General features: G+C 51.1%; 1 protein-coding gene across 1 annotated transcript in view; it reads right to left on the reverse strand.

Moving 5' to 3' along the window:
• LOC122369245 (IQ motif and SEC7 domain-containing protein 1-like) overlaps positions 1–13,687 on the reverse strand; it is a 60,500-nt gene that overhangs the window by 1,548 nt on the left and 45,265 nt on the right. Inside the window, exons 9-12 of the mRNA XM_043343830.1 lie at positions 6,461–6,635; positions 3,438–3,577; positions 2,900–3,128; positions 1,198–1,396 (exon numbers count right to left, since the gene is read on the reverse strand). Of these exons, the coding sequence (XP_043199765.1) occupies positions 1,198–1,396; positions 2,900–3,128; positions 3,438–3,577; positions 6,461–6,635 (743 nt within the window). The remainder of the gene's footprint in view (positions 1–1,197; positions 1,397–2,899; positions 3,129–3,437; positions 3,578–6,460; positions 6,636–13,687) is intronic.

A 13,687-nucleotide genomic window follows, 5' to 3' on the forward strand; every position in this document is an offset into this window, starting at 1 on the left:
TACCCCGATAGGGCAGATCTGATCACAGGCCAGCGCGCGGCGGCGCAATCACAATTACAGACCATGGGTAGACCGTATCACGATTTTGCAGGGAGTTTTACGCGGCCTTGAAGCATACGGAGCGTTACCTAGCGGCTGCAGACAATCGTTTGATGTGAAACGTAGAGCTGCGACAACCCATTGTTGATACCGTAACCATTGTATCATTGTTTGCGTAAATTTGGTTGCAATGTGGTTGACATATCAATTCAAGGGGATTTTTTAGAACGAAATCTGACATAAGGGTAGATTTGGCAAAGAAATCACTTGCAAACAGCAAATAAAATACTAACAAAAGCAAAATACGCAACCACAACAGCCCACAATTATATGAAATAGACCCAGCATGACAAGGACTTCTACCTTACACAAAGCCACTGGCTAACCACGCCACCAAAAGAACAAAGACCACACGACCGCCATTTAGTCAAGGCCGGCCAGCCAAGCTCGCTCGCAATCCATCCATCTGCGAGCGGGCAGAGTTCCCAGCCGCCTGAGAACATCTCACAGTCGCCGCGTTCCGCTGCTAAGGACACATCGTTTACCGGCGCGCCGAGTGTTTTGGTAGAGCTCAGAGTGAGTGCGCCGCATCGCTGCCGGTTTAGAGTCCCGTGAATTTAGAGACGGCTGCGCACCAGACATGCCAAAGTCGCATTAAAATGGCAGTCTCCGGTGCTCGCGGTGATTCCGATCCCGCGGGCTTCTACCCAGAATGGGGTCAGGATGAGACACCTCCGACCACACGCACGATGTCACGAATCTCAGTGGTCTCGGAGAGACATCTCCCGCCCGAGGCATCGGCGCGACCTTCCACATTAGCCGAAAGCGCGAGCTGTGACCCACATTATACAAGCCGCGTGTGTAGTCCGTAAACACAAAAGCCAACAGCCAGGCTATCTATCCTTCTGGTTGCCTCTCCCACCTGATCCGTCTCCCAAGATACGACCGAACTTTACTCTTATGATTAGCGTAACCCTGCATGTTAATGCCTTTGTCTTACATCAGCCCTTTCCCCACAACTTGTCTCAATTTTATTCCCTTCTGTTCTATCTAAATTCTAACTGTTCCATGTCTCCCTATCCTAGCACGTCTCTCCTATTCCTTCAATGTTCCCATACGCTCTACACATCTCCCCTATCACCCCCAGTCGTCTCTCACCCTGCGCGTGTAGCGGCGGCGGCCGCCTTCTGTCGTTCCAGACCGGCGTCGATGCGCAGTGCCTCCATCTCGTCCATTTCCAGGATACTCTCTCGCAGGTCCTCGCAGAATTTGGTCCGGTCGTGCTCGTTGCGCGCGTTGAAGGTGAGCAGCACCTTTCCGTCCACACGCTGCGAGAGCCGGATCCCGAATGGGTAGTCTGAAACGGAATGGGGCTTGGTTGTTAGATGGAGAACGCTATGGAATCTAGTGGGTGAGGTGACACACGAGGGAACACGGTAGCATGCCAACAAGAGATGCCACTGTAATACTTTTGCCACTTGTCACTTCCTTTAAGGGCAATACCAATCAAGATAAGCTACGTATTCGAGAGATGGCCCATCCAAAAAAGCCACGGCAAATAACATATATGACAGATGCAAAAGAGCACAGGGTAAAATAGATTCCTTGCCTAAGTTGCAGCCTCTACTGAGCGTTAACCCGCGCCCGGCTGGGGGTCCTGGATTTCCACGCCCTGCTGGGGGGGGGGGGGGTTTGAACACCCCCCTTCTAACTCGGCTCCTGGGCCACGTAGCGATACGCAGAAGGCGGCGTTCGAAAGAGCGTCAAAAATAATGAGGAAATCACTTTGGTCAATTTTTCGGTCAGGTCAAAGATCAGGTCACCAGAGGTCATTGAAGGCAAAATTTCGCCGATTTCCAGGTCGAATGTCGACAATTTCCAAGAAGCCAACGCATAACTCGGGAACCAATAGAGCTACAGCGCCGCGGAAAAGCGCATTCGATAGCGCTATTAACGCCATTTCTGAGAAATTCTCTCAGATTTGACCTAACGTCAACGGTTTTGCCTGCAGGGGGCAAAAACTGCAAAAATAGCCGATTTTTTCGGAAACAGTTTTTCTGCAATAACTTTTGACCCAAGCATTGTACGAGCTTACTTTTACCGGCATCGTGTTCCTCACGTCAAGACGCATCGAATGAACTATAACTTGACCTTGAAAGGTCAACTTGAAAATTTGACCTCAGGTCAAGGTCATGACCTGACCGGAAAGGGTCATGTTGCATATCAGTCGATCCGTATCGTCGAGCTGAACACATCTAAGGCGTTTTCATCGCTCTTGCATGCCTCTATCAAAAGTTATTTGCGAAAAACTGTTAGATACCATTCGTGACCTAAGATGACCTCAGGGCAAAAGCAGGGGTCACGGACACCATTTTCATGTTCAGTGTGTCTAAACCACTTGTAATTCAGTGTTTGGGAGTGTTTATAATGTCTTTCGTCCAAAAGAGGCGCATTTCAATTTTCTCCCATTGACTTATAATGGGGAGGTCGCAAAATTGACCTGACCTTAGGTCATCGATGTCAAAATTCTGAGATATACATTTTGTACATGCTATTGCTCTTAGCAATCGCTGAAAGTTTCAAAGCGATCGGTCACTCGGTGTAGCTATGACAGACATTGAAACTTTTTATGAGGTGAGGTCACTTCAGGTGACCTGGTGACCTGACCTTGAATGACCTTGGTCTGAAATTTTCACAACATGTGTAGAATTGATGTATGATAAGGTGTACCAAAAACGGCGGCGCTCCGCGCCGCCGTTTTTGAGATATTCGCGAAAAACCACAAGGGGGGGGGGGTGTTCAAACACCCCCCCCCCCCAGCAGGGCGCGGGTTAAAACAGATCATAGTGAGTCAACTCACGAGGAAGGTCGAACGCCGACACGGACAGTCCGGCCAGCGGGATGCTCTGCCGACACGAGTACGTCATGGCGTTCTTCTTCTTGCTGAAGATCTTAGTGACGAGCATGAGGTCGTTGAAGAGGAACACCTCTCGCTGGTGGACGCCGGGCCGGTCGCGTTTGGAGACGTCGGGTACCTCGTACAGGCGGCAGTAGCAGACCAGTCGGCGGTGCGGCAGCGCCAGCGGCTGCTGTGAGACGGGCGGGGAGGGAGGTCAGATTCGGAGCAGTCAGACAGATGAGCACGCCGTCAGACGAGTCCAGTATTGTTCGCACGATTCGTCAGTATTTAGCTATTCAATGAATAACAATTTCATGAATGATGAAAAGTTCCATTTACCAAACAAAAAAGATATTAGAAGAGCTCTATCGCTAATTCAAACCCAGCGAAACCTCATGATAGACCACAATCCAGATGGCAATGACGAAAAGCGACAATAAACCATGCATCCAGTATCCTAATCCCACCACCTATCTTTTCATTCCCCTTCCAAACATACCGGTTTCTTTCCGATGGTGGTCTGCTCCACTTTGAGCACGGGCGTGACGTGGTCGGCTCCAGCACGGAACTCCTGGGCTCGCACCCGCTCGTAGATGCCGGCCAGGATGTGCGGGTCCACGTCGGCTCCATCGTCAATGTCTGGAGAGGGGAGGGAGGGAGGAGTCAGAGGGGGTTGTACGAGAGCTGTACAAGACAGGGTTTGTGATTATTCAACGATCACGAACACGTTTGCAACCAATGAATGTCAGTCGAAGTCACTCCAGTAAAATAACAAGAAAAAAAAAACACACAGACAACAGAAGGATGAGTGAAATGGATAACTGACGAGGGTGGAGGCTAGACAACTGATGGACAGAGGCAGACGTAAAACGCAGCAGATACACGGGCCGTGACGGGGCTGCGAAGTGACTGACTGACAGCGGACATGACAGTAGATGAACATAACACACCGACTGCCGCCGCGGCAGCAGTCTGTCTGGATGGACCGCGGCAGGTGCAGGTAGTACAGCAGGCCGACGGTTACACTATCACAGACATGGAGGGATATAGTGGAGATAGGCTGGTCGGCGCCAGTGCTGGGCAAGCAACACAGGAGAGGGACGACGTCGGCTTATTTGCGGTCACTCATATCGGGTTTAGCGAGGCCTCACAGCTTATCAACAAAAGACGCAGTAGATCAACAGTTAGGTGACCCGGGTGCCGTATTCGTTCACAAACTAGTCGTGATAATCACTGACCAGGCATGGACAATAAATCAGTGAACAGGTGGAACCGGAAAATATCCAGATGAACTGACAATAACCCATCGTAATCAGATGGTCATTCATCCCGCCTATCATGATGGTCACATAAATAAAACTACGCCGGCTTGACCAGCAAAGTTCCTTCACCTCAACTTCCAGAAAACAAGTTTGTATGGTGTATGTTCACTGCTGAGGAATGTTTAGTTCTACAAGGCTACAAGGCGGAACACAGCCTACAAGGCTATGTTCAGGAATGACAGCAGTGTTCAATGTTGAAAATCAAGATGTGCTTCTTAATGTGGATACAAGCGTACAAAAGCTGGCATCTGCCTGAAGCAAGTGGCGACAAACAGGCATTGACAGTTCTGAGGACTGTCAGTCACAGACCACCAGTCACCAGTCTCAGTCGACGACTGACACTCATCTGTCTTTGACATCCTTTCCCAGTAAATCTGACCGTCGCATGGATCAACCGACCGCACGAATCCAACACTTCCAAGAACGCACCCGTGTCAACTCATCAGGCCATTCAACCATGGCCCGAGCATGGCAACCCGACTGCATGGAGCGAATCGGACGTTGGCGCCAGCGAACTCCGCATTGCAAACACCCTACACTGAAACTGACTGACTGTAGGCCTGTGATAATGAGACCTCCAAGACCGCGAACGGGACGAGAGCCTGATCACACACAAGTCACATCCTCGTGAGGTAGATGGCACGATAGACTCACGGGAACGTCACGACAGCCTACGACGACGACGAGATACCTTCGCGGGATGATCCAACTCATAGACACCTCTTCCCGACCGACCAGCACTCATTACTCCCTGTAAAACCCACCCAACTGTGTCCACCCAGAGGACAGGTCGGGACGGATTCACAGGAAACTCGGTCCTGTCCGTGAGCGGCGACCGGGCCGTGCCAGTGTGCAAGGTGGTCGCGTGTCGCCGACTGGATAATGGCAGGAAAACGGAGACGCACGCACTGCCAGCGTGCGTCAGGTGTTCTAGTGCCCGATTCTGGGGGTTGGTTGGTAGTCCACCAGTGCAGTACACGGAAACTTTGTCTATAAATTGAAATGTGCGTTCTGTGTAGATACCACATTCCCGAGTGCCGCGTGGTTGCTGTCCAATTTTGGTACTGCCATATGTGGAAGTACTGAGTCTGAAAATAGTTTTAACACGCAGTTCAACTTACAGTCCTGTGTCTAATTAACAACGGAAGGCTTTGCTGGCCGCAGTTTGAGCTCTAGACACTGACTCAGGATGGAGAAACAGTGCACACGACAGACCAGCTCAGTGTTCGTGCTTTTCGCGGGTCACAACTTTGACACACTCCCCATCTCAGTCAGATATCAAATGTATACTGCTTTCAATCTCAGTCCGTCTCAGCAGAGGATTGAGGCATGTCCTAACCGATCCAGCCGGTAATGGAGCTCTGTTCGTATACCTTCGTCCTTTTTAAAGGATAGATAAATCACACCAGCAGTCTCGACAGAGAATCTGAGTCCGTACGAACTTCGATCTCAGAGCCAGAGATCACTCCAATTACCTACTACCGTGCGGTTCACCAACATCCCTCCACAGTAAAACCCATTAGTAACGCTCGGCCGTGTAAGAGACGTGACGCAACAAAGGACCGTCGCCACAGGTCAGCTGAGGTCAACAGGGGTCAGCGGGGGTCGACATAGGTCAGCCGGGGTCAACAGATGAAACGCACCGGTGCGGGTGGATTCCGTCATAGGGCAGGGATTGTCTGACCCATTCGATTGAAGAACCGCAGCTAGCTAAAAGGGCGGTCACTGAGGAACAGCGCGAGCCAACAGGCAGATGATCTATGCTCATGTCACTTATCCGTTCAGACCCGAGAAGTGGCAGTGTACCAAATAAAAGCACTTAGTCACCTACACCAGCAATTGATGATGAGAGATCGTATATGTGCATTAAATTATTTATTATGCTCAACAGGCGTCCTGACTAACCACTCAACGAGAAGAGTTTAATGAACACTACCCAGAAGGGGTGTGCTACAAAAGTCAGGCATTCGTCTTAAACATACAGGAAAGCCGAGGAAAGAACAGGAAACAATCAAAAGGAAAACAACTAACATCGAGTCGTGAACAAAACAGCACCGGCTCATGCATACATACACGTCACACCATTGAAACAAACAGACTATTTCCCTAACCCAGTAAACTGGCCCACGCCACAGCCAGTTTCCTCAGACAGGATTCCCTCAACAGAGCCCTCCCGCCGACGCCTGTACGCGATACTCACTGCGCAGGTTTTTGATGAAGTCCTCCAGCTTCATCTTCCGCTCGGGCTTGATGTTGGGAGTGAAGAGGTCCGTGTTGAGCATGATGATGGCGAAGGCCAAGACGAAGACGGTATCGGGCGTCTTCAGACTGGACACGAACTCGTGGTTACACTGCGTGTACCGCTGGCCAAACACCTGAGGAAGACGGGGCACGGGACGTCAGAGGCAACACCAAGCGATAACGTCAGTTGCAGGAGCGTGGTTGTGATGGAAAGTGAGACGTCAGAGGCAATCACAGTACCTACTCAGCATCAGTTGCAAGACGTCACGTCAGGTTGTGATGCTTATAGTACGGGACAACGGGATACCAGTTGACATCCAGCATTCAACGTCAGTATATCTGCGTCATGACACGCCATGTAAGGGCATGTGGCATAGAACACGGGCAAGTGATATCAGTGGTCGACACAGGGCACTCACGTCAGTCACAGTATCACTCCGTCAAATCAAAATGCGTTTGCTAACGTCCCATGAGCTAGATGCCGTCACGAGCTGGTCAGGGTCGCGGAACTTTTGTTTATACGGAACCGTGTCCATGGGCAAGAAAACCAAACGAAAATTCGTATAATGTTTATATAACAATCCAGTAGTATTCCGTCCTGCAGCATCGCACCCCTATTCGGAGATTCCCGTTCACACAGGATCGCGGCTAAGCCCATGAAAAGTACCTTGCGTACGAATTACGTAACCCTACTAAGATCAGCGATAGGTATAGTAACAAGGCACCATTACAGCTCTGTTCCGGCGCGCTGCGGTGCAGTGCGCGATCAGTGAGAGTGCTGTAACCGGTGCTGCGGTCGGCGGTACTGGGTCACCGGTGCACCATTGGCCGGTCAGTATCCGGGAGAGGTCCCTGTTCTCCGGTCAGCGAGAGACCGGGTGGGCTGGACCCGGAGCGGGCCAGTCCGGAGAAATCCGCCGGAGACGCCACGGCAAACACCAAGCCGGTCAGATCAATTTTTGTTTGTTTATTGGGGCGTTACGGCGCACTGACTGCAATGACAATTTGCAGTCAGCAATGCCTTCCACCCAGTATCCAAGCAGAGCGTCGACACTCAGCCTCACAAAGTGAGCCCCCTGCACTGTCTTCATGCAGTCCCCTGTGACGCCCCAGCTTGCCGTGTATCCTTGCTCGGCAGTCGGCACACCCGCCGCCGTCCACGGCCCGGCTGATGCGCCGGTAGGCCAGATCAGCTGACCGATCGGTCGGCGAAAGTGGTCTCTGTGTGTATGGAGACTGGTCACGCTACCCGCCGGCGCTGGTCGACACTGACCGGTCCTCTGTGAGCTGCGGGCCATGCCGCGCCGATCGGTATCTCACGACCATACTCGGACGGCATGTGCGCCCAGCACACTGGCACAGCGCCGCCGACCAGCCGACCGGAGCCCGGTAAGGCCCGGCTGTGGTGGGTCCTAGAAAAAAACGGACACAAACATGTCCCATTCCGTGCGTGTCTTGAAGCAGCAAGCCGTCGCGAAACACCGAAGCCTCCCCGCTTGAGCTAAAAGCGGCACATCCGTCGCATCTCCTCTCACCACAGCTCATGAGCTCACGAGTTCACGAGTCAAGGCCTCGGTGCGCGTCTCATTAGCCGTGAGCACTCATTAGCCTTGGACGTTGCACGATGTCGGCGGTACGGAGCGCCCTCCGTGGAACTCCTGGCCGCTCGTAACCAGCTCACTCGGCAGGAAGAGATTAGCAAGGATATGATCGGCCGGACGGCACCGGGTACCCTTGACCTGCAGATTGGGCTCACGCCGGTCCCGCCGCCAGCGTACCGACACTTCGGCGGCTGTGGGAGCGTGGCACTTGCACTGATGACATGAGCCTCTTTATAGGAAGATTCCCCGCTGTTCGCGACGGTAACCGACTGAGCTTAGCCGCAGGATCTGTCGACCGACCTCCAGCGAACGAGCCAAAGCATCAGTGTCAAACTGCAGCTCGCCTCCTGAGAGTGGGAACGCAGCGATCACATGCTTCAACTCACGATAGTTATCATCAGAACACAAGCGAAGCGAAAAATGTGAATCTCCCAGTCTACCAGTCACCAGAGGCTGTGGTCGTTAATTCCGACCAAGCACAGCCGATAAAGGTGTCGCTGTTTGGACAACCGGTCGCCGTTTTCCGGCCGTGCGTATGTACGGTGCAGGATCAGGAAGGAAGCGGGTCTGTCTATCAAACAAACCCGCACTGACAGCTCCACACAAACACTGGCGGTCTCCACAATCAGGAAACCTCGCGCCGGCGGTCCGGGCGCGAGTTACCTAAGTGTGGAACTACAAGTCGATTCTAGGGCTCTGATTGGTGACTTTGGTCGGGGGATGACGCTTATAGCATGACGTCACTCGCGCACTTGGCCGGACCAACGGTGCAGCGCAGGCGCGCCGAGCAAACCCAGAGGCTCTCAAACTCAATTGTACAGATCCCGCGCATTGAATGGCGAAACTTCGGCGAGTTCGCTTGAGTTTGGAAGCCCCTGCCAGAGAACTGGAGACGGCCGGATTATTTGCTGGACAGTGGGCAGCGCAGATGGCGATTGACGGTGCGAAAAAGATGATAGGGAAAACGGTCGTCAAGTTAGATGTAAGTGAATCCTAATCTATAATCTAAGATTCGGAATCAGGTGAGCCCCTACGATTTGGACCAAACTTGGTCAGTGGATAGTATGTAACGTCCTGATTACGATGCACCCAAAACCTAAGCTCGGCCCGCCATATTTACGAAGTTACGGATGTTTGAATTTCAAGGTCATTCGGGAGAGCCCCTACGATTTCCGTCAAAATTTGTGTACGGACACTCTAGATGCTCCTCATTACGAATATCACAAAATTTAAGCTCGGCCCGCCATATTTACGAAGTTACGGAGGTTTGAATTTCAAGGTCATTTGGGTGAGCCCCTGCGATTTCCGTCAAAATTGGTATACGGATATATTACATCCTCCTCATTACAAATATCATAAAAGTTAAGCTCGGCCCGCCATATTTTTCAAGTTACGGAGTCACAAAGCTACGGAATTTCAAGGTCATTTGGAGAGCCCCTCCGATTTTCGTCAAAATTTGTATGCGGACACATTACATGCTCCTCATTACGAATATCGTAAAAGCTAAGCTCGGCCCGCACTATTTCAAAAGTTAGAGATGTTTGAATTTCAGTGAGTTTCAAACGTCAGTAACTTTTGAAATAGTGCGGGCCGAGCTTAGCTTTTACGATATTCGTAATGAGGAGCATGTAATGTGTCCGCATACAAATTTTGACGAAAATCGGAGGGGCTCTCCGAATGACCTTGAAATTCCGTAACTTTGTGCCTCCGTAACTTGAAAAATATGGCGGGCCGAGCTTAACTTTTATGATATTTGTAATGAGGAGGATGTAATATGTCCGTATACCAATTTTGAAGGAAATCGCAGGGGCTCACCCAAATGACCTTGAAATTCAAACCTCCGTAACTTCGTAAATATGGCGGGCCGAGCTTAAATTTTGTGATATTCGTAATGAGGAGCATCTAGAGTGTCTGTACACAAATTTTGACGGAAATCGTAGGGGCTCTCCCGAATGACCTTGAAATTCAAACATCCGTAACTTCGTAAATATGGCGGGCCGAGCTTAGATTTTGGGTGCATCGTAATCAGGACGTTACGTACTATCCACTGACCAAGTTTGGTCCAAATCGTAGGGGCTCACCTGATTCCGAATCTTAGATTATAGATTAGGATTCACTTACATCTAACTTGACGACCGTAGGGAAAAGGGGTTGAGACTTGAGCAGTGAATTATAAGCCTGTTGCATAGCTGAGTGGTAAATTGTAAAATACTTAGGGTTTGAAGAGATGCAGTGTAGTTTAGCCGACTCAGGGGCATTCTGCCAAAATATGTAAGGCGGATGGGTCGCAACTCGCAAGTCGTTTGTTTCCATGATTGCCTGATTAAAATGTAAAGCGTACCTAATGTTTAGTTGATAATACAGCGAGGTTGGGCATCTGCTCAATCCATTTCTTCTCTGCAATAGTGCATTCGCCACTGTAATTCATTGTAAGAGGCACTGGGCTGCACCGCCTGTTAATTATTCCGAAACCACCAGTGAATTGTCACAGTCACTCACAACAATACGAATCGTTCAGTCGTGCGCTGGGGGTCCGCCAAGTTTGAGTGTGCTGCAGAATGCAGACTGGACCGCCGAGAATATAACACTTCCGTCTCCCTGGGCGAGCGGCGCATTGGAGCCGAAGGAAACTGCTTCAGTTTTTTTTTGTGGGGAGGATACCCATGTTTGAAAATTATGTTCTGGAATGATGCGATAAGGAAAAGGACGGTTTCTTGAATTGAGGGCTGTGGAGAAGAAGCAGATTTTCTCATTTGCTACCCGATACAACGCGAAAAGACGCAAATGTTGCACACTGGGCTTAATAAGTCTAAGAAAAGATAAGGGACTTCGTGAATCATGCCTAATTGACCGCGACCCAGTTATTTGCCACTGCAGGTAGGTACTAGGTAGGTAGATACTCATTTGTAAACAGAGCGTTCCACCAACCCTCGCCAGAAATTCAATCAGCAGTTGCTTATCTTAAAACGTTTCAGTGCACCTAACAACCTTTAAAAATGACGTCCTCCCTTTCAATGGTTCGTTCGAAGACACAAAGCCAGAATCAGCCAAGCAATATCGGAATCCATTGCGCAGTGTGTCGACTGTCGGATGTGCCCATCCACATAGCATAGCACTGAGCACACACTGCTAAATGCAGGTACGCTCACCTACACATTAGGTATTCAAAGGACTTGATAGCTCATACACATGGAAGAAACACATGAAATGTGATTAATAGCTGCAGCAGAAGTTTGGCGTCCGATGCCTCTTCGCCAAGTTAAGACCATGCCAATCTCGGCCAGTCTGCCGCCGCGCCGGCACTGGCCGTGGTGTGACGTCATCCGGCCGGCTCGGCGCTGGGTAGTTCCACACTTAGGTAACTCGCGGTCCGGGCGGCCGTGGCTCACTAACTCTCATTAGTTACCGGTGGAACCAGTCGGCCACGACCGACTCCTCCCCGCTCTGCTCAATCACACCCAGTTTTTTGTGTGTAAATAGACCAGGTGACCACGACACGCATCCGACATAGACGTGGTTCACAGAGGTCCGGCTACACAAAATGGTTAGCCATGGGTACTGTATATAGTGAACATCTGTGCAGCAGATAGCTCGCTTGGTGATTGAAATGTCATGTTTGAGAAGCAGCTTGCCTTTGAGCGACTCCGACAAAGCTTTTTAGTGCTGAAGGGCTAGAAAACCGTCCGCAGCCTCCCGTAGTAAAACGACTCAATCGACTCGCGTCATGACACAAACCACATATTTTCCTAGGAAGTTAACGAGTGCGAATCCCTCACTAAAACACCTAAACGTGTTGAAAGTCAGCGGCGGTTACCACCGCAGTCAACGTCAAAGTGAGCCCAGTAGACCAGCCTGGGGTTACTTTCCGCTGAAGCCTGAACGGCTCGGCAACGAGTTGTGCCTGGGGTAAAAACCGGCCTCACGCCCCCTTTCGCCGCCGCCGCGGGTCGGCCGAGAGAGATTTCCCAGCACCTTTACGGCACGAGTACTCTATGGAGAGTTGCTTTGGTGCCGGTGACTGAGGAGATTCCTCACACCACTGGGAGTGGTGCTGGTGACGCTCACCACTGCACGGCTGGGAGTGGGTGGTGACAGGGTTCTGCATCGGCGCCGCTGCAGACGCGCACGGGGGCTTTTATCTTCGCACGGGTGACTGCCGCGCTGACAGGTCTTCATTAATACCACGGATGAGCGGGAGGCTCCCAGGCTCCGTGGTCCAACTCCTTTGATTTTAACGTTACCGAGGAATATCACATTCAACTGAAGACAAATACTCCCTGGGTCTCGCCCTTTGCCACCACATGTTACAATGCATTGAGCATCTGCTAAAATGCCTCAAATAGTCGGTTTTATCCCGACTAACCCGCTGACCACCACTCATCCTGCTCCTTATCATATTATCGACCACGCACTTATCAAAGAGCGAATGGGTCAGGCCAATGTCGACACTCATGGTGTTCTCAGGTTTCTCCCCCGTGATCGGTCGGTACACAGAGCGCTGTCCAATCTCACCCCTATCATCAGACATAATTACGATGGAGGCGCGGTTGACACGGCCATGTGCGCCTTATGGACACTAGCGTGATGGTCAACTGAACTGATTGCGACACGGCAGGCTGCACCTCAACGGGTTATATTTATCACATAGCACACACAATGGTATCCACTTTCAGGACAAACCACAGAGACAGAGGAAGGATCTTTATGTGATGCATGCGATGTGTGAGTAGGTATGCTTTATGTGAAGAGCACTCGGAATGGCTACATAATGGGGCAAAGAGGATGGCATCTGACTAGCGGCGGTCTCTGGTGCCGCTGGAGTCAATGGAAACCGATTGTTGCCACCTTCAAACTGATTAACGTAAGAATCGGGTTCTAGGGAGCAACAGTCTAACGCCTTTCCACCAGCTCGAAGGTATGCCTATTTACAGGGTGCCAACTGCCAACCGCCGTCCCTACCAAACACAGAACCCTACCACCGCGACAGCAGTCGCAGTGACCGTAAGCCGGCCGGTTGAGCGTCGCCGATCATCGACAGACCGGCTGCACCCGGCGGCCTTGATCGCCGCGAAGGATGCGTGCCACTCCCCAATCGACTGGCCCACCGCGGCGGCTGGTCTAACGGGGTACCAACGGCCGCCTTCTGCCGGCGAGCAGTCGTCAAGACAGATGGACCAATGACGACCATCTGTGTCGATATTGGTGTGAATGAGACCGACAAGGAACATATCAGCACAGTTGACGTTGGACTCTGTCAAGGTCAACTCTCGCTGACGGCGGCGGAGAATCGTCTGCACATTTCCGTCCTTGGCATCAGCTACTGCCGGCTGACGGGGAGCCAGTGGAGCGTGCAGCAGCATCCGAGATCAGCCGCCCATTAATCCTCGCAATGTCACGTGCAGCCTATATAATTCGGATCAAATTGAGCAAGAGTCCCACCGTTACATAAATTGAGTCCCACCGTTACATAAATCGGTGTGGTCGGATGATTCAGCAAGATTACAGGCGGTTTACGCTGCGAAAGGGTGGTTTCAAATCTATTCAAATATGAGAAAAAAAAATCATTCAAATATTGGATAATCGCA

This window comes from Amphibalanus amphitrite, unplaced genomic scaffold, assembly GCF_019059575.1.
Source record: "Amphibalanus amphitrite isolate SeventyFive unplaced genomic scaffold, NRLGWU_Aamphi_draft 001019F_arrow, whole genome shotgun sequence".
Lineage (NCBI taxonomy): Eukaryota > Metazoa > Arthropoda > Thecostraca > Balanomorpha > Balanidae > Amphibalanus > Amphibalanus amphitrite.